Source organism: Sciurus vulgaris (assembly GCF_902686455.1).
Source record: "Sciurus vulgaris genome assembly, chromosome: 6".
NCBI classification, from domain to species: domain Eukaryota; kingdom Metazoa; phylum Chordata; class Mammalia; order Rodentia; family Sciuridae; genus Sciurus; species Sciurus vulgaris.
Window position 1 is genome coordinate 135,220,210 of NC_136466.1, and position 25,565 is coordinate 135,245,774.

The window sequence follows — 25,565 nt, forward strand, 5'->3', positions numbered from 1 at the left end:
CTGTGAATTATCTAGTATTGTCTCACAGATGATCTTTTGGGTGACACCTCATACCTAAACCATAACAAATGGCTTTTAATTTTCTTTGCAAATCTTAACCCACATTATCTTTTCTGTTAGACTTTATTATATAATTTAAAAATTAGTATACTATTAAATTTTCCTAAAAATTAGAGTTCAGAATATTATTTCTTTTTTTTTTTCCCAGTGGGTGTCTTAACGTTCTTTTTTTTTATTTTATTGTAAACAAATGGGATACATGTTGTTTCTCTGTTTGTACATGGCATAAAGGCATACCATTTGTGTAATCATAAATTTACATAGAGTAATGTTGTTTGATTCATTCTGTTATTTTTTCCCTTATCTCCACCCCTCCCACCCCTCTTTTCCCTCTATACAGTCCTTCCTTCCTCCATTCATACCCCCTCATTAACCCTAACTCTAACCCTAACAAAAACCCTTCCCTCCCCCCATTATGTGTCATCATCCACTTATTAGTGATATCATTCGTCCTTTGGCTTTTTGAGATTGGCTTATCTCACTTAGCATGATATTCTCCAATTTCATCCATTTGCCTGCAAATGCCATAATTTTATCATTCTTTATGGCTGAGTAATATTCCATTGTATATATATACCACAGTTTCTTTATCCACTCATCAATTGAAGGGCATCTAGGTTGGTTCCACAGTCTGGCTATTGTGAATTGAGCAGCTATGAACATTGATGTGGCTGTATCTCTGTAGTATGCTGATTTTAAGTCCTTTGGGTATAGGCCAAGGAGTGGGATAGCTGGGTCAAATGGAGGGTCCATTCCAAGTTTTCTAAGGAATCTCCACACTGCTTTCCAGAGTGGCTGCACTAATTTGCAGCCCCACCAGCAATGTATGAGTGTACCTTTCTCCCCACATCCTCGCCAACACCTGTTGTTGCTCGTATTCTTGATAATCGCCATTCTAATTGGGGTGAGATGGAACCTTAGGGTGGTTTTGATTTGCATTTCTCTTATTACTAGAGATGTTGAACATTTTTCCATATGTTTGTTGATTGCTTGTAGATCTTCTTCTGTGAAGTGTCTATTCATTTCCTTAGCCCATTTGTCCACTGGATTATTTGAATTCTTGGAGTAGAGTTTTTTGAGTTCTTTATAGATTCTGGAGATTAGTGCTCTATCTGAAGTATGATTGGCAAAGATATTCTCCCACTCTGTAGGCTCTTTCTTCGCATTGCTGATAGTTTCCTTTGCTGAGAGAAAGCTTTTTAGTTTGAATCTACCCAGTTATTGATTCTTGCTTTTATTTCTTGTGCTATGGGAGTCCTGTTAAGGAAGTCTGGTCCTAAGCCAACATGTTGAAGATCTGGACCTACTTTTTCTTCTATAATCTGCAGAGTCTCTGGTCTGATTCTGAGGTCCTTAATCCATTTTGAGTTTAGTTTTGTGCATGGTGAGAGATATGGGTTTAGTTTCATTCTGTTGCATATGGATTTCCAATTCTCCCAGCACCATTTGTTGAAGAGGCTATCTTTTCTCCATTGCATATTTTTGGCACCTTTGTCTAGTATGAGAAAATTGTATTTATTTGGGTTTGTGTCCGTGTCCTCTGTTCTGTACCATTGATCTACCTTTCTATTTTGGTACCAATACCATGCCGTTCTTGTTACTATTGCTTTGTAGTAGAGTTGAAGATCTGGTATTGCAATACCCCCTGTTTCACTCTTCCTGCTAAGGATTGCTTTAGCTATTCTGGGTTTCTTATTCTTCCAGATGAATTTCATAATTGCTTGCTCTATTTCTGTAAGGTACGTCATTGGGATTTTAATTGGAATTGCATTGAATTTGTATAGCACTTTAGGTAGTATGGCCATTTTGACAATATTAATTCTTCCTATCCAAGAACATGGAAGATCTTTCCATCTTCTAAGGTGTTCTTTAATTTCTTTCTTTAGTGTTGTATAGTTCTCATTGTAGAGGTCTTTCACCTCTTTTGTGAGATTGATTCCCAAGTATTTTATTTTTTTCGAGGTTATTGTGACTGGGGTAGTTTTCCTAATTTCTCTTTCTGAAGATTCATCACTTATGTATAAAAATGCATTGGATTTATGAGCATTGATCTTGTAACCTGCTACTTTACTGAATTCACTTATGAGTTCTAAGAGTTTTCTGGTGGAATTTCCAGGTTCCTCTAAATATATAATCATGTCATCAGTGAATAGGGATAGTTTGAGTTCTTCTTTTCCAATTCGTATCCCTTTAATTTCTTTGGTTTGTCTAATTGCTCTGGCTAGAGTCTCAAGAACGATGTTGAATAGAAGTGGTGAAAGAGGGCATCCCTGCCTTGTTCCAGTTTTTAGGGGGAATGCTTTCAGTTTTTCACCAATTAGAATGATATTAGCCATGGGCTTAGCATAAATGGCCTTTACAATGTTAAGGAATGTTCCCACTATCCCTATTTTTTCTAGTGTTTTGAGCATGAAGGGGTGCTGTATTTTATCAAATGCTTTTTCTGCATCTATTGAAATAATCATGTGATTCTTGACTTTAAGTCTATTGATATGGTGAATGACATTTATTGATTTCCTGATGTTGAACCAACCTTGCATCCCTGGGATGAAACCCACTTGATCATGGTGCACTATCTTTTTAATATGTTTTTGTATGCGATTTGCTAAAATTTTGTTGAGAATTTTTGTGTCGATGTTCATTAAGGATATTGGTCTGAAATTTTCTTTCCTTGATGAGTCTCTGTCTGGTTTAGGTATCAGTGTGATATTGGCTTCATAGAATGAGTTTGGGAGGGTTCCCTCCTCTTCTATTTTATGGAATACTTTGAGAAGTATTGGAATGAGCTCTTCTTTAAAGGTTTTGTAGAACTCGGCTGAGAACCCATCTGGTCCCGGACTTCTCATTGTTGGTAGGCTTTTGATGACTTCTTCTATTTCAGTACTTGAAATTGGTCTATTTAAATTGTTATGTCCTCCTCGTTCAGTTTACGCAATTCATATGTCTCTAGAAACCTGTTGATGTCTTCGAAATTTTCTATTTTGTTTGAGTATAGATTTTCAAAATAGCTTCTAATTATGTTTTGTATTTCAATCCTGTCTGTTGTGATATTTCCTTGTTCATTCCGAATTTTAGTGATTTGGGTTTTCTCTCGTCTTCTCTTTGTTAGTGTGGCTAAAGGTTTATCAATTTTGTTTATTTTTTCGAAGAACCAACTATTTATTTTGTCAATTTTTCGTATTGATTCTTTTGTTTCAATTTCATTGATTTCAGCCCTGAGTTCAACTATTTCCTGTCTTCTACTACTTTTGGTGCTGGCCTGTTCTTCTTTTTCTAGGGCTTTGAGGTGTAGTGTTAGGTCGTTTATTTGTTGAGTTTTACTTCTTTTATTAAATGTACTCCATGAAATAAATTTTCCTCTAAGTACTGCTTTCATAGTGTCCCAGAGATTTTGATATGATGTTTCTTTGTTCTCATTTACCTCTAAGAATTTTTTAATTTCCTTCCTAATATCTTCTGTTATCCATTCATCATATAATAGCATATTGTTTAATCTCCAGATGTTGGAATAGTTTCTGTGTTTTACTCTTTCATTTATTTCTAACTTCAATCCATTATGATCTGATAGAATACATGGTAGTGTCTCTATCTTCTTGTATTTGCTAACATTAGCTTTGTGGCATAATATAAGGTCTATTTTAGAGAAGGATCCATGTGCTGCTGAGAAGAAAGTGTATTCGCTCTTGGTTGGATGGTATATTCTATAAATGTCCATTAAGTCTAAATTATTGATTGTGTTTTTGAGATCTATGGTTTCTTTGTTCAATTTTTGTCTGGAAGACCTGTCCAGTGGTGAGAGAGGCGTGTTAAAATCACCTAGTATTATTGTGTTATGGTCGATTTGGTTTCTGAAATTGAGAAGGATTTGTTTGACATACATGGATGAGCCACTGTTTGGGGCATAGATGTTTATGATTGTTATATCTTGCTGATTTATGCTTCCCTTAAGCAGTATGAAATGACCTTCTTTATCCCTTCTGACTAACTTTGGCTTGAAGTCCACATTATCTGAAATGAGGATGGATACTCCAGCTTTTTTGCTGAGTCCATGTGCATGGTATGTTTTTCCCCATCCTTTCACCTTTAGTCTATGGGTATCTTTTTCTATGAGGTGAGTCTCTTGCAGGCAACATATTGTTGGATCTTTCTTTTTAATCCAGTCTGCCAGTCTATGTCTTTTGATTGATGAATTCAGGCCATTAACATTCAGGGTTATTATTGAGCTATGATTTGGTTTCCCGGTCATTTGGTTCATTTTTTAAATTTTATTTATTTATTTGTTTGACACAACTTGGTTCCTCCTTTATTTGACAATTCCTTTAGGATAATTCCTCCCTTTGCTGATTTGCTTCTTTGTTTTTCATCTCTTCCTCATGGAATATTTTGCTGAGAATGTTCTGTAATGTTGGTTTTCTTTTTGTAAATTCTTTTAGCTTTTGTTTATCATGGAAGGATTTTATTTCATCGTCAAATTTGAAGGTAAGTTTTGCTGGGTATAAGATTCTTGGTTGGCATCCATTTTCTTTCAGGGCTTGAAAAATGTTGTTCCAGGCCCTTCTAGCTTTTAGGGTCTGGATTGAAAAATCTGCTGATATCCGTATTGGTTTCCCCCTGAATGTAATTTGGTTCTTTTCTCTCACAGCCTTTAAAATTCTGTCTTTATTTTGTATGTTAGGCATTTTCATTATAATATGCCTTGGTTTGGGTCTGTTGTAATTTTGTGTATTTGGAGTCCTATAAGCCTCTTGAACTTGATTTTCCATTTCATTCTTCAGATTTGGGAAATTTTCTGATATTATTACATTGAATAGATTGTTCATTCCTTTGGTTTGTTTCTCTAAGCCTTCCTCGATCCCAATAATTCCTAAATTTGGCCTTTTCATGTTATCCCATAGTTCTTGTAGATTCTGTTCATGATTTCTTACCATCTTCTCTGTTTGTTCAACTTTGTTTTCAAGGTTAAATATTTTGTCTTCAATGTCTGAGGTTCTGTCTTCCAGGTGTTCTATCCTATTGGATATGCTTTCTATGGAGTTCTTAATTTGGTTTATTGTTTCCTTCATGTCAAGGATTTCTGTTTGGTTTTTTTTAAATATCTCTAACTCTTTATTGAAATGATCTTTTGCTTCCTGTATTAGATCTTTTAACTGTCAATTGGTGCGATCATTCAATGCCTGCATTTGCTCTTTGATCTCATCATTCAGTGCTTGCATTTGCTCTTTCATCTCATCATTTGCTTCCCTGATCATTTTAATTATGTACATTCTGAACTCCTTTTCTGTCATTTCTTCTGCCATGCTGTCATTGGGTTTTATTGATGTAACATCTAGATTTGTTTGCAGCATTTTCTTTCCTTGTTTTCTCATATTGTTCAGGTATCAGTGGACTGCTGAGATATTGCAGATTTCCTCTATTGACTTACAATGTCCCTGAAGATTTCTCTATATATCCCCTCTTAGCCTTCAGTAGGCTGAAGTCTTGGAGGAAGTTGATAATGCGGTGCTCCACAAGGAATCTGCCTCTCTAGGAGTGGTGGCCTTCAGGTGGGGTATATTCCCTGCTAGTTGGCAGAGGTGCCTCCACTTGTTGACCAATGGTCATCCAAAGGGGAACTAGGCTGCGGGCTGAGGCAAGGCCTGTTTGGGCCTGTGTCTCTGGTTTTACCATCCTTGTGGGGAAACCTCACCCGGCAGGGAAGACTCACCTGGTGGGGAGGTCTCGCTGGTCAGTTCCCTCCTAGCGGTTCCCCTCAATTTACAGCTACCGCCTGAGCTGGGCTGCCTTCCTCTGCAAAGTTCCCAGGGGCCTGGCCCTACCTCCTGGGCCTGGGAGCCTCACCCTTCGCAGATGAATCTCCTTAGGCTGCCCCTCCTCAGAGAATCTGCCCGCAGTCCTGGAACCTTCACTCCGCCCCTAAGCGTGTGTCTGTGGGGCTCTTCCACCAAGAAGCCTCCTAGATCCTGGGACCCTGCTGTGCACCTAATCGCCTGGCTATGCGGCCCCTCCTCTGAGCAGCCACCTGGGGCCCCGTACAATCGCTCTGAGTCCCAGAGATCCGCCACACGCCTCTTCCTCCAGACCGCTGCCCAGTATTCCGGTGCGGTCACTAGGAGTCCACGCAACTCACTGCGTGCCTCCTCTTCCCACCAACCACCCGTAGCCCTGGGCAATCAATCACTCCGAGTCGAAATGACCCTCCCTGTTCCTCCTCCTCCTCCAGGTAACCCCCCGGGTGTTCAGGAGCGGTCACTCTGAGTGGGTCTGAATCCACGTGACCCGCTGCACGCGTCCTCTGGACAACTGCCCGGAGCTCTGGTGCGGCCACTGGAGACCAAGCGACCCACCGCGCTCCTCCTCCAGGCAGCCCCCCCAGGTGTTCAGGAGCGGTCACTCTGAGTGGCTCTGAATCCACGTGACCCGCTGCACGCGTCCTCTGGGCAATCGCCCGGAGCTCTGCTGCGGCCAATGGAGACCAAGTGACCCACCACGCTCCTCCTCCAGGCAGCCCCCCCGGGTGTTCAGGAGAGGTCACTCTGAGTGGCTCTGAATCCACGTGACCCGCTGCACGCGTCCTCTGGGCAGTCGCCCAGAGCTCTGGTGCGGCCACTCGAGACCAAGCGACCCACCGTGCTTCTCCTCCAGGCAGCCCCCCTGTGTTCAGGAGCGTCGCTTTAAGTCCAAACAACTCACCAATTGCCTCTTCCTCTGAGCAGCTGCCTGGAGCTCTAATGCAGTCACTGCGAGTCCAAACGACCCGCCGCGCTCCTCCTCCTCCTCCTACTCCTCCGGGCAGGCCCCGGTGTTCAGAAGTGGTCTGAGTCCAAACAGCTCGCCACGCAGCCCCTCCTCTGGCGACCGCCTGTAGCTCTGGTATAGCCACTCCGAATCCAAGTGGCCGCGCTCCTCCTCCTCCTCATCCTCAGGGCAGGCCCCGGTGTTCAGAAGCGTCGCTCTAAGTCCAAACAGCTCGCCGCACCGCTTCTCCTCTGGCAACTGCCTGTAGCTCTGGTATAGTCACTCCGAATCCAAGTGGCCACGCTCCTCCTCCTCCTCCTCAGGGCAGGCCCCCGTGTTCTGAGACCACACAGCTCTCCTCACTGTTCTCCCCTGGGCAGCCTCCGGAGTCCCAGTGGTTGCTCCGAGTCCCAGCGCTGTGCTGAGCGGCCTCCTTTACGATGCTCCCAGTTGTTCGAGTTCACTGCTCCAGCGGGGGGAGGGGCGTCTCGCCGGAAGCTTTATTTCACAAAGTTCCCTGCTTTCCGGGGCTACCGTCCCATCCGGGACACCTCCCCAACGGGAGAGACTCACCTGGCGGCTTTGAGTTGGTCCCAAGTCTCTCAATATCTCCTCTTTTGAATCCTGAGTCCTGGAGCAACATGAAATGCAGCCACCCTCTAGGCCACCATCTTGAAACCCTTATTTCTTATATAATTTAATAATCACTTTGTGCTCAAATTTAGGCTCTATCATTAACTAGCAATTTGGGTATTGATATATATTTCATAGAATATTTGGAAATATTAAGTGTAATGAAAACATTAATTTCAGATCTAATTTTAATTATTTCCTATCTTCTACTGCTTTTGGTGTTGATTTGTTCTTATTTTTCTGGGACTTTGAGATGTAATGTTACATCATTTATTTGTTGATATTCTATTCTTTTAATGAAAGAGCTCAATTCAATGAACTTTCCTTTTAGCACTGCCTTCATAGTGTTCCAGAGATTTTGATATGTTGTTTTGGTGTTCTCATTTACCTCTAAGTATTTTTCCATTTCATTCTTGATTTCTTCTGCTATCCATTTGTCATTCAATAGTGTATTATTTAGTCTCCAGGCATTGGAGTAGCTTCTACTTTTTGTTTTCTCATTGATTTCTAATTTCATCTATTATAATCTAATAGAATGCAGGGTAGTATCTCTATTTTTTGTACTTCCTAAGGGTTGCTTTGTGGCATAAGATATACATATGGTCTATTTTAGAGAAGGGTCCATGTGCTACTGAGAAAAGAAAGTATATTTGCTCATTGATGGATGAAATATTCTATATGTGTCCATTAAGTCCAAATTGAAACAAGACACAATTAAAAAACTGACAAAACAAAAAGTAGGTTCTTTGAAAAATAAATAAAATTTATAAAACCTTAGCCATGCTATCAAACAAAAAGAGACAGAAAACTCAAATTACTAAAATTTGTGATAAAAAGGAAATATCACAACGGATACTACTGAAATACAGAAGATAATTAGAAACTATTTTGAAAATTTATACTCAAATAAAATAGAAGATCTTGAAACATCAACAAATTTCTAGAGACATATGATCCACCCAAACTGAATCTGGAGGACATACACAATTTAAACAGATCAATTTCAAGCAATAAAATAGAAGACATCATCAAAAGCTCACCAAACAAGAAAAGCCCAGGACCAAAGGGATTCTTAGCTGAGTTCTACAAGACTTTCAAAGAAGAATTAACACCAACACTCCTGAAATTACTAGATGAAATAGAAAAGGAGGGAATCCCTCCTAACTCCTTCTATAAAGCTGACACCAAAACCAGACAAAGACACCTTAGGAAAGAAAACTTCAGAACAATATCCCTGATGAACACAGATGCAAAAATTCTCAATAAAATTCTGGAAAATCACATACAAAAACATAGTTAAAAGATAGTGCACCATGATCAAGTGGGGATCATCCCAGGGATGTATGGTTGGTTCAACATATTGAAATCAGTAAACATAATTCATCACATTGATAGACTTAAAGACAAGAATCATATGATTATCTCAATAGATGCAGAAAAAGCATTTGTCAAAATACAGCACCCCTTCATGTTCAAAACACTAGACAAACTAGAGATAGTAGGAACATACTATAAAAACTATCTATGCTAAGACCAAGGCCAACATCATTCTAAATGGAGAAAAATTGAAAGCATTCCTTCTAAAAACTGGAATAAGACAAGGATGCCCTTTATCACCACTTCTATTCAACATAGACCTGGAAACTCTAGCCAGAGCAATTACATGAAAGAAATTGAAGGGATACAAATAGAAAAAGAAGAACTCAAACTATCACTACTTGCCAACAACATAATTCTATATTCAGAAGATTCAAAAAATTCCACCAGAAAACTTCTAGCACTTGTAGAAAAGTAGGATATAAAATCAACATCCATAAATCAAATATGTTCCTATACATCAATGATGAATCCACTGAAAAAGAAACTACTCCATTCCCAATACCTTAAAAAAATACTTGGGAATCAATGTAGTAAAAGAGGTGAAAGGCTTCTACAGTGAAAACTACAGAACACTAAAGAAAGAAATTGAAGAAGACCTTCGAAGATAGAAAGATCTCCCATGTTCTTGGATAGGCAGAATTAATGTTGTCAAAATGGCCATGCATGGGGCTGGGCTGGGGTTGTGACTCAGAGGCATGTGTGAGGCACTGGGTTCGATCCTCAGCACCACAGAAAAATGAATAAATAAAATAAAGGTATCGTGTCCATTTACAACTAAAAAAATATATTAAAAAATGGCCATGCTACCAAGTGTTATATAGATTTAATGCAATTCCTATTAAAACTCCAATGACATTCTTCATAGGAATAGAAAAAGCAGTCATGAAATTCATTTGGAAATATAAGAGACCCAGAATAGCCAAAGCAATCCTTAGAAAGAAAAGTGAAGCAGGAGGCATCACAATACCAACCTTAAACTATACTATAGAGCAAAAGTAACAAAAATGGCATGGTACTGGCACCAAAACAGACACGTAGACCAATGGTACAGAATGGAAGACACAGAAACAAACCCACATAAATCAGTTATCTCATACTAGACAAAGGTGCCAAAAACATTAATTGGAGAAAAGATAGCCTCTTCAACAAATGGTGCTGGGAAAACTAGAAATCCTTATGTAAAAAAATGAAATTACACCCCTATCTTTCCTCCAGCACAAAACTCAACTCACAGTGGATCAAAGACTTAGGCACTAAAGCAGAGATCCTGTGCCTAATAGAAGAAAAAGAAGGCACAAATCTTCACCATGTCGGCTTAGGATCTGACTTCCTTAACGAGACACGTAAAGAGCAAGAAGTAAAATCAAGAATCAATAAATGGGATGGATTCAAACTAAAAAGCTTCTTCTCAACAAAGGAAACAGAGCTTTCCACAGGGCAATCCAAGATGGCGGACTAGAGGGTGACTGCATCTCCTGTCGCTCCAGAATCTAGGATTCAAGAAGGGGAGGCACTGAGGGACTTGGACTAAAATAGAGCCACGGGGTGAGTCTCCCCCACTGGGTGAAGCTTGGCCCGGGCAGCAGGCCCGGTCAGGGGTGGCTTTTCAGAGCAGGGCAGGGCAGCTAGAGTCTTCCCCAGGTAGCCCTGCTCCCTCAGGAGCAGGATCCTTCCACATGGCCAGCTTCTCAGAGCAGGCCCTCCAGTGAGAGCCTTTCTGCACAGAACCAGCTCCAAATCCCGGAGCCAGTGGCAAGCTCCGGCCCGCAGGCAACTTCAGGGACCAGGACAGGGCAGCCAGGGACATCCCCAAGCAGTCCTGTTCCCTCCGGTGGCAGGCTCCTTTCACGGCCAGCTTCTCAGAGCAGACTGCCCAGTGAGAGCCTTTCCGACAGAGCCAGCTCCAAGTCCTGGAACCAGTAGCGGGCTAGGGGCAGCTTTCTTCGGAAGTACTGCATTATCAAGTTCCTCCAAGGTTTCAGGCTACTGAAGGCTGGGAGGTGATATACTGGAAATCTACAGTGACACTATAAGCCAATAGAGGAAATCTGCAATATCTCAGAGTCCCACTGACATCTGACCAATATGAGAAAACCAGGGAAGAAAATGTCCCAAACAAACTTAGACACTATATCGATAAAACCCAATGACAGCACAGCAGAAGAAATGTCAGAAAGGGAGTTCAGAATGTACATAATTAAAACAATCAGGGAAGCAAACGAGGAGATGAAAGAGCAAATGCAGGCATTGAAGGAAGATGAAAGAGCAAATGCAGGCATTGAAGAAGGAGATGAAAGAGCAAATGCAGGCATTAAATGATCGCACCAATCAACAGTTAAAAGAGAAAATACAGGAAGCAAGAGATCATTTCAATAAAGGGTTAGAGATACTGAAAAAAAAAAAAAAAAAACAGAAATCCTTGAAATGAAGGAAACAATAAACCAAGTTAAAAACTCCATAGAAAGCATAACCAATAGGATAGAATACCTGGAAGACAGAACCTCAGACAATGAAGACAAAATATTTAATCTTGAAACGAAAGTTGACCAAACAGAGAAGATGGTAAGAAATCATGAACAGAATCTACAAGAATTATGGGATATCATGAAAAGGCCCAATTTAAGAATTACTGGGATCGAGGAAGGCTTAGAGAAACAAACCAAAGGAATGAACAATCTATTCAATGAAATAATATCAGAAAAATTCCCAAATCTGAAGAATGAAATGGAAAACCAAGTACAAGAGGCTTATAGGACTCCAAATATACAAAATTACAACAGACCCACACCAAGGCACATTATTATGAGAATACCTAACAAACAAAATAAAGACAGAATTTTAAAGGCCGCGAGAGAAAAGAATCAAATTACATTCTGGGGGAAACCAATTAGAATATCAGCAGATTTTTCAATCCAGACCCTAAAAGCTAGAAGGGTCTGGAACAACACTTACCAAGCCCTGAAAGAAAACGGATGCCAACCAAGAATCTTATACCCAGCAAAACTTACTTTCAGATTTGATGACGAAATAAGATCCTTCCATGATAAACAAAAGCTAAAGGAATTTACAAAAAGAAAGCCAGCATTATAGAACATTCTCAGGAAAATAGTCCATGAGGAGGAGATGAAAAAAGATGCAAATCAGCAACGGGAGGAACTAGCCTAAAGGAATAGCCAAATAAAGGAGAAACCAAATCATGTCAAAAAACAAAAATGAGTCAAGTGACTGGGAATACAAATCATATCTCAATAATAACCCTGAATGTTAATGGCCTGAACTCATCAATCAAAAGACACAGACTGGCAGATTGGATTAAAAAGAAAAATACAACAATATGCTGCCTGCAAGAGACTCATCTCATAGAAAGAGATACCCATAGACTAAAGATGAAAGGATGGGAATAAACATACCACACACACGGACACAGCAAAAAAGCTGGAGTATCCATCCTCATTTCAGATAATGTGGACTTCAAGCCAAAACTAGTCAGAAGGGATAAAGAAGGACATTACATACTGCTGAAGGGAAGCATAAATCAGCAAGACATAACAATCATGAATATCTATGCCCCGAATATTGGCTCATCCATGTACATCAAACAAATCCTTCTCAATGCCAGAAATCAAACAGACCACAACACAATAATACTAGGTGATTTTAACACACCTCTCTCACCACTGGATAGATCATCCAAACAAAAATTGAATAAAGAAACCATAGATCTAAATAACACAATCTATAATTTAGACTTAACAGATATATATAGAATATTCCATCCAACAAAGAACGAATACACTTTCTTCTCAGCAGCACATGGATCCTTCTCTAAAACAGACCATATTTTATGCCACAAAGCTACTGTTAGCAAATACAAGAAGATAGAGTTACTACCTTGTACTCTATCAGATCATAATGGATTGAAATTAGAAATAAATGACAGAATAAAAAACAGAAACTTCTTCAATACCTGGAGATTAAATAATACACTATTATATGATGAATGGATAACAGAAGATATCAGGAGGGAAATTAAAAAATTCTTAGAAGTAAACGAGAACAAAGACATCATATCAAAATCTCTGGGACACTATGAAAGCAGTACTTAGAGAAAGATTTATTTCATGGGGCGCATTCAACAAAAGAAGTTGAAATCAACAAATAAACGACTTAATGCTACAGCTCAAAGCCCTAGAAAAAGAAGAGCAGACCAACAGCAAAAGTAGTAGAAGACAGGACATAGTTAAAATCAGAGCTGAAATCAATGAAATTGAAACAAAAGAACAATCGGAAAAATTAACAAAATAAAGAGTTGGTTCTTTGAAAAAATAAACAAAATTGATAAACCCTTAGCCATACTAACAAAGAGAAAGAGGGAGAAAACTCAAATTACTAAAATTTGGAATGAACAAGGAAATATCACAACAGACACGAGTGAAATACAAAACATAATTAGAAGCTATTTTGAAAATCTATACTCCAACAAAACAGAAAACCTCGAAGACATTAACAAGTTTCTAGAGACATATGAATTACCTAAACTGAACCAGGAGGACATACACAACTTAAATAAATCAATTTCAAGCAATGAAATAGAAGAGGACATCAAAAGCCTACCAACAAAGAAAAGTCCAGGACCAATGGGTTCTCAGCTGAGTTCTACAAAACCTTTAAAGAAGAGCTCATTCCAATACTTCTCAAAGTATTCCATGAAATAGAAGAGGAGGGAACCCTCCCAAACTCATTCTATGAAGCCAATATCACCCTGATACCTAAACCAGACAGAGACACTTCGAGGAAAGAAAATTTCAGACCAATATCCTTAATGAACATTGATGCAAAAATTCTCAACAAAATTTTAGCAAATCGCATACAAAAATATATTAAAAAGATAGTGCACCATGATCAAGTGGGTTTTATCCCAGGGATGCAAGTTGGTTCAACATCCAGAAATCAATAAATGTCATTCGCCACATCAACAAATTTGAAGTTAAGAATCACATGATTATTTCAATAGATGCAGAAAAAGCATTTGATAAAATACAGCATCCCTTCATGCTCAAAACACTAGAAAAAACTGGGGTAGTGGGAACATTACTTAACATTGTAAAGGCCATCTACGCTAAGCCCATGGCTAATATCATTCTAAATGGTGAAAACCTGAAAGCATTCCCCCTAAAAACTGGAACAAGGCAGGAATGCTCTCTTTCACCACTTCTATTCAACATCCTTGAAACTCTAGCCAAAGCAATTAGACAAACCAAAGAAATTAAAGAGATACGAATTGGAAAAAAAGAACTCAAACTATCCCTGTTTGCTGATGACATGATTATATATTTAGAGGAACCTGGAAATTCCACCAGAAAACTCTTAGAACTCATAAGTGAATTCAGTAAAGGAGCAGGTTCAAGATCAATGCTCATAAATCCTATGCATTTTTATACATCAGTGATGAATCTTCAGAAAGAGAAATTAGGAAAACTTCCCCATTCACAATAGCACTGAAAAAAATAAAATACTTGGGAATCAGTCTCACAAAAGAGGTGAAAGACCTCTACAATGAGAACTACAGAACACTAAAGAAAGAAATTAAAGAAAACCTTAGAAGATGGAAAGATCTCCCATGTTCTTGGATAGGCAGAACTAATATTGTCAAAATGGCCATACTACCAAAAGTGCTATACAGATTCAATGCAATTCCAATTAAAATCCCAATGATGGACCTTACAGAAATAGAGCAAGCATTTGTGAAATTCATCTGGAAGAATAAAAAACCCAGAATAGGTAAAGCAATCCTCAGTAGAAAGAGTGAAGCATGGGGTATTGCAATACCAGATCTTCAACTCTACTACAAAGCAATAGTAACAAAAACAGCATGGTATTGGTACCAAAATAGACAGGTAGATCAATGGTACAGAATAGAGGACATGGACACAAACCCAAATAAATACAATTTTCTCATACTTGACAAAGGGGCCAAAAATATGCAATGGAGAAAAGATAGCCTCTTCAACAAATGGTGCTGGGAAAACTGGAGATCCATATGCAACAGAATGAAACTAAACCCCTATCTCTCACCCTGCACAAAAATCAACTCACAATGGATCAGGGACCTTGAAATCAGACCAGAGACCCTTCATCTTATAGAAGAAAAAGTAGGTCCAAACCTTCAACTTGTTGGCTTAGGATCAGACTTCCTTAACAGGACTCCCATAGCACAAGAAATAAAAGCAAGAATCAATAACTGGAATAGATTCAAACTAAAAAGCTTTCTCTCAGCAAAGAAAACTATCAGTAATGTGAAGAGAAAGCCTACAGAGTGGGAGAATATCTTTGCCGCTCATACTTCAGATAGAGCACTAATTTCCAGAATCTGTAAAGAACTCAAAAAACTCTACACCAAGAATACAAATAATCCAATCAACAAATGGGCTAAGGAAATGAACAGACACTTCACAGAAGATGTACAAGCAATCAACAGATATATGAAAAAATGTTCATCATCTCTAGTAATAAGAGAATTGCAAGTCAAATTACACTAAGATTTCATCTCACCCCAATTAGAATGGCGATTATCAAGCACACAAGCAACAATAGGTGTTGGCGAGGATGTGGGGAAAAAGGTACACTCATACATTGCTGGTGGGGTTGCAAATTAGTGCAGCCACTCTGGAAAGCAGTATGGAGATTCCTCAGAAAGTTTGGAATGGAACCACCATTTGACCCAGGTATCCCACTCCTTGGCCTATACCCAAAGGACTTAAAATCAGCATACTACAGAGATACAGCCACATCAATGTTCATAGCTGCTCAATTCACCATAGCCAGATTGTGGAATCAACCTAGATGCCCTTCAGTTGATGAATGGATAATGAAACTATGGCATATATATACAATGGAATATTACTCCACCATGAAGAATGATAAAATTATGGTATTTGCAGGCAAATGGATGAAATTGGAGAATATCATGCTAAGTGAGATAAGCCAATCTCAAAAAACTAAAGGACGAATGATCTCACTGATAAGTGGATGAGGACATATAATGGAGGGTGGGAGGGGTTAGCATTAGGGTTAGGGTTAGGTTCAGGGTTAGGGTTAAGGAGGGTGGCAAGAATGGAGGAAGGAAGGACTGTATAGAGGGAAAAGAGGGGTGGGAGGAGTGGGGTGGAAGGAAAAAAATAACAATGAATCAATCAATATTACCCTATGTAAATTTATGATTACACAAATGGTATGCCTTGACTCCATGTACAAACAGAGAAACAACATGTATCCCATTTGTTTACAATACAAAAGAAAAAAAAAAAGGAAACAACATGAAGAGAGAGTGTAGAGAATGGGAGAAAATCTTTACCACATGCACCTCTAATGGAGTATTAATCTCCAGGAAATATAAAGAAATCAGAAAACTAACAGCAACAACAAAATAAATAACCCAATCAATAAATGAGCAAAGGGACTGAACAGACACTTCACAGAAGAACATATACAATCGATCAACAAGTTCATGAAAAACTGTTTAACATCCCTAGCAATTAGAGAAATGCAAATCAAAACTACTCTAAGATTTCATCTCACTCCAGTCAGAATGGCAATTATGAAGAATACAAGCAATAATAAATGTTGGTGAGGATGTAGGGTAAAAGGTACACTCATACATTGCTGGTGGGAATGCAAATCAATGCAACCACTATGGAAAGCAGTATGGAGATTCCTCAGAAAATTTGAAATTCAACCACCATTGACCCAGTTATCTCACTCCGCAGTTTAACCCAAAGGACTTAAAATCAGCATACTACAGTGATACAGCTACATCAATGTTTATAGTAGCTCATCTCACAAGAGCCAAACTATGGAACCAACCTAGATGCCCTTCAACAGATTAATGGATAAAGAAAATGTGGTATATATACACAATGGCATATTACTCAGCCATAAAGAAGAATGAAATTATGGCATTTGCCAGTAAATGGATGGAGCTAGAGAATATCATGCCAAGTGAAATAAGCCAATCCCAAAAAACCAAAGGTCGAATGTTTTCTGTGATATGTGGATGCTAAGTCACAATAAGTGGGGGTGGCTAGGGAAAATTACAGGTACTTTGTATTATGAAGAGGGGAGTAAAAGAAGGGGAGGGTATCTGGGGCTAGGAAGGACAGTAGAATGATTCGGACATTATTAGCCTACTACATAAATAATAACACAACCACTGTGATTCCACATCATGTACAATAAGTAGAATGAAAAGTTATACTACACTTATGTATGATGTGTCAAGACGCATTTTACTGTCATGTATAACTAATTAGAACAAATAAAAAAATAAAAATAATTAGTATAATTTGGAAAAGTCTCCCAAAGGTTCATGTGTTAAAGGCTTGGTCCATGATACTACTGGGAGGTGGTAGCAACTTCAAGATATAAGGCCCAGTGGGAAGAATTTAGGCCATTATGGGCATGCCGTTGATTGTGGGACCCTCATCTTTTTCTCACTTTCACCCCTTGCCATATGATGAATGAGCATATGCCATCATATGTGCTGCAACAGGCTGAAAGCAATGGGACCAATTGGTCATAAACTGAAACCTCCAAAACTGTAACCCCAAACAAACTTTTTTTCTTTTTAAGTTTATTTATTTCAGGTATTTATTATAGTAATGAAAACCTAACACAATATATAAAGGATTTTCTATAGTACCTAGTCCTCTATACTAATATTATTACCATATGTGATCCAGCAATTTGAACTCCTTGGTATTTACCCAAGTGAGCTGAAACTTAAGTCCACACAAAAACCTGTACATGGATGTTTAATTCAAATCCAAAGGTACCTTTTTGTAAGTGAATAGATAAATAAATTGTGATACTTCCATACAATAAAAATAATTTTGTTAAAATACACACACATATACACACACACAAAAACCACCCCACAGAGGAACCTTAAATGCATATTGCTAAGTAAAACAAGTCAATCTGAACAGGCTACATGTTATGATATTCTGTAGATGGTCAAACCATTGAAATAGTAAAAAGATCATTGATTGTCAGTCTTGGGATGGTGAAAGGTGGGGGATGAATAAAGAGAGCACTGGGAACGCTTTTAGGGCAGTGAATCTGTTATTCTGTATGATATTGTAATGGGGGTCATGTCATGCATTTGTCAAAACCTATAGAATATACAACATAGATTGAATGCTAACATAAACTACGGACTTTAGTTAATAATTATGTATCAGTATTGCCCCATGAATTGCAACAAATGTACCACACAAATCCAAGATGTAGATATAGGGAAATTGGAGAGGGGGGGATAGGACATATGGAAACTGTATTTTCACCTTTTTCTGTAAATCTAAACTGTGCCAGAAAATGTCGACTAATTGAAAATTGAAACTAACAAGTCTTTTTGTCTTATCATTTCTACGTTACTTCACACATTTAGAAAGGCCTTCTCCATTATACAAATTTTAAAAATTTCTATTCTAGTTATTTTTTGTGGTTTCATCATTTTAACTTTAACGAACTCTATTTTTAGGACAGTTTTAGAAGTACAGAAAATTTGGAAAGATATTACAGAAAATTGCCATATAATCTGTACCTAATTATCCCTAACACCTTACTAACATCTTAATTAGTATGGTACATTTGTTAAAATTAATGAACCCATGTTGATGCATTATTAACTAAAATCAATACTTTATTTGGATTTCCTTAGTTTTTATTCAATGTTCTTTTTTTGTTCTAGGAACCAATTCACCATACCATATTACATTTGTCTGTCATATCTTCTTAGATTGTGACTGTTCTATTTCCCTTTTGATGACCTCAACAGTTTTGCCAAGTGCTGATCAGGTATTATGTAATGTCCTTCTAATGGGAATTTGTTGATGTTTACCTCATGATTAGTCTGGGGTTATGGTTGAAGAGATATGCTAATCTTCTCTGTATCATTCCAATTTTAGTATAGGTGCTGCCAAAGTGAGCAGGGGTTATGGGTTATGGGGAGGAAGACCATAGAAATAAAAATTCATTTTCATTATAACATATCATATGAAGATCAACATGATATTCATTTTAATGTTGACCTTGATAATGTGGCTGAGGTAGTATTTGTCAGTTTTCTCCACTGTGCAGTTACTTTCCCTACATCCCCACTCTTTTTATGCTATATGCTTCACTATAATAAAGGATATCACTTTACTCAGACCACACCTAATGAGTTTAGAGTCATGATCTAGCTCTTTGAGAACAAATTACTACATTAGATATTTGCAATTCTATTACACAGGAGATCTGACTCTTTCCTAATTACTTAAGTCATTTACTTATATTTGTATGGACTTGTGAATTTTTTTATACTTTGGGTATAGTTCGACATTACTTTATTAATTTTGTGGCTCAAATAATCCCAGCTTTGGCCACAAGAACTCTTTCAGTTGGCTTCTGTGTCCCTTCTGACATACCACCATCTTTGTGAATTAATTTTTTTCTCTTCAAGCACTTTTTAGATTTTTGACATCATAAAATACTTCAGGTTTATGTTATTTACTTTCTGCCCCAGAATCCTAGAATCAGCCAGTTCTGTTTGTAGAGAATGGTAGTTAGAAACCAAACTGTGTTGTACTCATTGCTAAAAGGGTAAAGTTGTTTCTAGGCCCTCTCAGTTGACATACAAAGAAAATATATGTGTACTGCTTATTTTTAACACTAAAACTGTTGATTCATTTTACATTTATTTTGATGTAATTGTGAAGTAGGAATTCAACTTTCTTCCCCTTATGTTGAGACTTCAACTTGCCATTCTTAGATGTCTAGCCTCAGACAGAACTTTCATTTTATGTTTCTCCAGTGGTAGAGTAGGAGAATAATATCAATCCTATCTGTCATTCAGAGCTATACTAAGAATGAGATGAAAGTCTGAAAAGTTCATTGTGAATTTAAAACACTCTACAAATGTATGTAATAATATCAAAATCACTGTTGTACTAAAAGGTACTCTCATTAGTATTTCTTCAGGGAGCAAAAAACTAACCTTCTTTCATTGAGACTTCTTTTGTTTGCATTACTTTTAATAAGCAGTTAGTCTTTTCCAACTGAATATCCAGGATTTTGTTCTTTCCACTGGTTTCTATCATTTTCTGTAGAAGAAATAGAATAAACATTATTATCAAACCAATGCAGCTGTTTCTATTCTTTTACTAAGGATATGAGGACTAATGAGAATACAAATCACTACCTAGAAGTCTAATAATTAAATATGAAATATAATTTTAAAGAAACCAACCTCATGGTTTATATCAAATTTAAAAGTAACATGATAATATATTAAAACAAACTAACAATTATAAATGAAAAATAAAAATTTGGCCTAACTTGAACTCCATTCGGTAACTATTCAACCGTCATTCCCACAAATAATGACAACTAGCCAACTACATAGGAGGCTAAGGCAGGAGGAGCTCTTGGGCATAGGAGTTTGTGGCCAACCTAGGCAGCACAGTGAAACCTTGTCTCATAAAAAAAAAAAAAAAAAAAATCCAAAATCAACAATAAACAAACAAAAACCGTTACTTTTATGTTTCCAAATTATTTTTTGACTGTATACAACTACAGAAAAGGATCATATGTATTCTGTTCTGCACCTTGGCTATTCCACTTAGCACTATTATCCAGGAGATAATGTCATATTATCATGTATAGATCTACCTCATTCTTTTTACCAGTTGTACTGAGTTTCATTTAAAAAAATTGTTTTGGTTCTTTTTAATTATATATGACAGTAGAATCCATTTTGACACAATTATAAAAGCAAAGAATATATCTTGTTTTTATTCAGTCCTCAGTACCTCCTTTTCCCTTCCCCTACACCCCTGCTCTTTCCTCTACTCTACTAATCTTTCTGCCATTTATCCATAGTTATTTTTTTAATTAATTTCTTGTGGATGGTGAGATTTATTGTGGTATATTCATATATGTATATAGGTATTTTAATATGCTGTAATTTATTTACCTAGTGTCCTAAAGGGAAAATTTGTTGTTTCTACTTTTTTTTGTTATTACAATAGATAAATATTCTTAAACATACAGCTTTGGTATTTTTGTGAACAAGACTCCACATACTCAAAGCTTCAAATATAAATTTATGACTAGTTATGTATACTCGACCCACTTCTTTAATATCACCCACTTCTGATTTTATCTCAAAGCAATTGATATTAATTCAATTGTATTATCTATATGAATCTAAAAGAGAAATGACTTTCAAAATATGATCATAATACCACTATCACATCACATCAAAAATGAACAATTATTTCTTATTAAAAATGTTTAAGAATGAGATACTTCCAAATCAATCTCCAAAAACCCTTCACTAAATCTCTTTTCTCCAACAGTGCTATTTATCTTTTCTCTCTTATTTTGCTAATTATGTAGTTAAGAAAACTCAAGCTCATTATTTAAAAAAAGTTCATATTACCTCAAAAATCTAAGATCACAAAAATTATTATGGTAATCTGTGTGAATAAAAATAGGAATGAATAATAAGAAAAGAAGAGAACATAGAGGAAGGTCTACTTCCCTCCCATTCTTGCTTTATAAATTTGCTCCTCAAATCTTTAATTTATTCATCTACATTTTCCTTCAACATATATTCACACACCTCCTTCTGTCAGAGAAGAGGTGGAAAAATATAGTGTTTGGCCTACCATTTGTCCAGAGTTGGAGAGAGGAACTTCAAATGAGTTTAGTTTTACGCAAAAGAGAAGGAAGAGGGATCAGACAAATGGGAAAGAACTAAAAGAAATTAGAATTACTTATAATGGTAGGAGATTAAAAAATTATGTCTACTTGATTCTCTTTAAAACTATTTCTGAGTTTGTGGGCATCCTGGACACTTAGGTATGCATTTTACCTTTAACTTTGGCAAAAGTACATCAATTATTTGTTCCCCTGCCTTGGAACGTTTTTGATATAATAGTATAAATGAGTCAAGACCAGATATATTTTAAATACAGATCTTAAAAATTAGAAAGGGCTTAGCAAAATATATTTTCAGTATCTGCAGCTTACTTATATTTTGCTACATTTTTCTTTCTTTCAAATTTGTACCATTGATAAAATCTCTTTCATTTCCCCTTTTATAACATAGCCATTTGCTATCTTTACATACCTTTTCTATTTGTGAGAAGTCATTTATAAGTTTATCAAGATTCACACTGCCAATCTTTTTCATACCTCCTTCACTGCTTTGATCCATGCCTGAACTAGTGAAGAGCAGAGCGTTAAGAAAAATCTAAAGCATCACAATAGTGGTCATAACTCAAACACTAAAATTTCTGTGCTCAGGAATACTTAACTTGAGCTCCCTTCCACTCTGAGTATTTTGTTATACCCAACAGTAATAATGGGGTCAAATGAATTAAGTTTTCTCCACTTTTTACCATTTTCTCTCCAGCTGCTTTTTGTCTAAAGAAATCTAAAATTAGTGTAATGATAAAGGTATAGATAGATAACATTTGTCTTTATTATAAAACACCCAAATAATGGCACTAATACCCATCTCCTTTGTCATCAGTATGTCTGGACTTAAAATCTGAGGCATGACTTTTAAGTGTATTCTCAATTTGAGATGCTCAACATGTTAAAGTATCACATCACGAATATTTTCTGGTAGTCTGCTTATACTTCATAATTTGCTTGGTATATAATGGATATATGGAAACTGTGCTCAGAACAATTTCTCTATATTTCCATTTTTGGTAATTTCATATAAGATTAACCTTTGGGAACAGTCAGCTAACTGCTGAGTGAATGGTAAGAATTCTAGTTTTAGTCCTACAGAACTAATCATAATTTTTTCTGAATTCCAGAGGTAAGGTCATTCAGCCCAGACAGAGAAACTGACTTTTGCAAAGTAGCCAGTGTTTACATTTGACAGTGGGAAGAAGGTATAGAGAAGGAAACAGGATTAATACAGTATGAAAGTATAAGACAACTGTCTTTAGACTTTTCTCCAGAAAAAAATGATGGGGAAAGTACAAAATATTAAATTCAGGAAGTCTAGAGTAAGGCTAGAGCAGGAGACAATGTTTAGTGTGTGGCCTAGTTCAAAGGAAAGGGTAAGTAAAACTCCTGAAATGACTACTCAAAATAATTTGAGGGGTGGGGGCATAAAACTTTAAAAATAAATATGCCCAAACCAGATATTGTGACAATATTTTCATCAAAATTCCATTTCCTCCTTTTTTTTTTTTGCGGTACTGGGGATCAAACTCAGGGCCTTGTGTTTGCGAGGCAGACACTCTACCAGCTGAGCTATCTCCCAGCCTTTCCTCCTTGTTTAATATTATTTTTCATTAGTAACTCTTTAATGGTTTTGAAATCTGAATTTTAGCTATGCACTTTCAGCTTATTGAATTATTATCCTCAATATCACAGATGAGTAAAACTGCATATAAAATCCTTTAAATAGGTAAAACTTGATCCCTATGGCAGAAAAATAATTGTAACAGTCTTCGATGATCACTAAAATTCTTATGACAACAAAATTAAAAACTTATCACTATTTGATATTATTGTTAGTTTTTAATACACTAATAATCTGAAGTAGTTAATGCAAAATTCCTCCTAAAATTTTTTTAGTCCCTAATATTTTAAATATAAAAAGTTTTTTTTAATTTTTTAATTTTTTTTTACCAGAGTTTTGGTTCAGAAACTAGCTCCTGAACTAAGTGCATTTTACTTTGAGTTTGATGTTCTACAATTCCATTTCCCTAGTGATAATCATTAAATAATTTTCCTTATAAAATCATCATTAAAGGCTGGGGGTGTAGCTCACCTAGCAGGTGCGAGGCCCTGGGTTCAACCCCCAACACTGCAAAATGACCAATAAACAACCTCCCCCACCCCCAACAAAATCAAGAAAAACATCTAAGAAACATTCCACTTGCTATTATTGCATGCTATCCCTTTTGTCACACTGGTGGGCAAACTAATTCATTTCTAGGTGTCTTTATTTCTCCCTTGTCCAATTTTCTAGGTTCGGATCTTTTCAAAGAATACGGTTTTGCCCCGTAAAACCCGGTGACAACCTAGTGATTTAGTACTTGTTAAATTCCTTTGTGAAAGGCAGGGACTGATTTATGACTTTCAAGGATCAGCTTCAAACAATTCCCACAGGCAAGTGACAATTCCATTTCCCCCTTTGGCCTCATTCTGCTGGCTCGAGTCCAGGGGCTCGCCCTCTCTGCGACCCGGCCCCTTGCCGCTCCTGGCAGGCGCCAGGAGGACAGGCTCCGTTGCCTCTTCCCTCTTGGCCTCTCTTCACTCTCATTCCTGAAGCCTGGGGCCCGGGGCTCTCTCCATCGCATCCCAGAATCCACAGGGGTCGGGGTCGAGGACCCACGGGTGCCTTGTAGGATGCAGGACACTGTGAGAAGGTGTTAAGAAAAGAATCTTCCTGTAAAAAGTGGAATTTCGAACAACGTACTAAGAGTTTGGAACACACTTGCCGTTGCCGCTGGTTCCTCAAAATCTCCCTCGAGGACTGCCTCCCCCGGGACCTGGTCCGCTCCTGATTCGGGTCCCTCGCGTGAAAACAGGTCTTCGGAACAATGGGCCCGCCCTTCTCCTAGCCCGGTCTGTGCCCTATTCTGGTGTTCCCACTACCAGCCATCTTTACAGACTTGGTCTTAGCTCCCCTACTGCTTCTTAGATATTTTTATGTGGTTTCTAGAACATAGAGTAACATTCAGTGACTGCCAGATTAATAACTGCTTCCCCAACCAAAGAATAAATCACATCTGTTTTGATTTTTAAGTCAGCACCATTGAATAAATAATAATCCGTAATTATTTTTGTATTTTATATAGTAGACTTTTAAAGTATCAGAGTCAGTAGATACGGTTTCCCACCTAGAGTCTTTGTGGTTGAGTGATTAAGGGCATGGGTTCTTATTCATATTCAAGCCCAAACTCTTCCCTTTACTAATGGTTGTTCTTGGGCAAGTTCTTAATTCTACAAGCCTCAGCTTCTTTATTTATGATACAGATAAATAATAATGCCTACCGTTTAGGGCTGTTGTGATAATTAAATGAAATGATGTATTTAAGAGCATGCTTATTAGAGTTACTAGCATAAAGTTTTCAAAATGTTTATAATTTTTAAAGGTCATTCACTAATAGTTTGAAAGGTATTGTCAACTTTTGAGTGAGAAATGTGAAATTTATTTTTATTAATTTTATTTTTCTATGGAATTCAAAAATGATGGGCAGAAAAATGTAAAGTATAAGAGGACAATCCATATTTTATTATTTGAAAGATACTGTAGCATAATGGGTAAAAGAACTGGAACCAATTGAGAAATGTGGGGTAAGGTTCTCACTCTGCTGTTCCAATAAGAGTTCTTTGACATTAGTGATAACACATAGGAATTTTGAAAATAAATGGCCATATAATTGCTGGTTCTTTTAAATTAGCATACATAAATGTTCCATATGACAACTATCACAGAAGTTTTGGAACAGGCTCAATCTCATTTCCATGAATATTTAATTACAAAATGTTATAAATAGGAAAGAAATATGCATAAGGTAAAATATAAATTAGAAGTGGAATTAAAGAGCAGAAGAAATTATAAAACACAAATACTAAAACTCATCTGAAATGCTTCCTTCTCTGAGTCATTCCCTGATCATATTCATCAGCAGTGACCTGACTTTCTTAACTCTGGGTCATTGCCAGTCTTTTTGTGA

General features: G+C 37.2%; 1 protein-coding gene across 2 annotated transcripts in view; it reads right to left on the reverse strand.

The window, feature by feature from the left end:
- Positions 1-24,369, reverse strand: part of CCDC152 (coiled-coil domain containing 152) — a 58,285-nt gene extending 33,916 nt beyond the window's left edge. The window contains exons 1-3 of one of the 2 annotated variants that reach the window (XM_079145089.1): positions 24,302-24,369; positions 21,983-22,076; positions 19,844-19,949 (exon numbers count right to left, since the gene is read on the reverse strand). In XM_079145089.1, coding sequence (XP_079001215.1) covers positions 19,844-19,949; positions 21,983-22,069 — 193 coding nt within the window. In that variant the 5' untranslated portion in view covers positions 22,070-22,076; positions 24,302-24,369. The remainder of the gene's footprint in view (positions 1-19,843; positions 19,950-21,982; positions 22,077-24,301) is intronic. The other variant, XM_079145090.1, reaches the window with a different exon arrangement.
- Between the last annotated feature and the right edge of the window lie 1,196 nt (positions 24,370-25,565).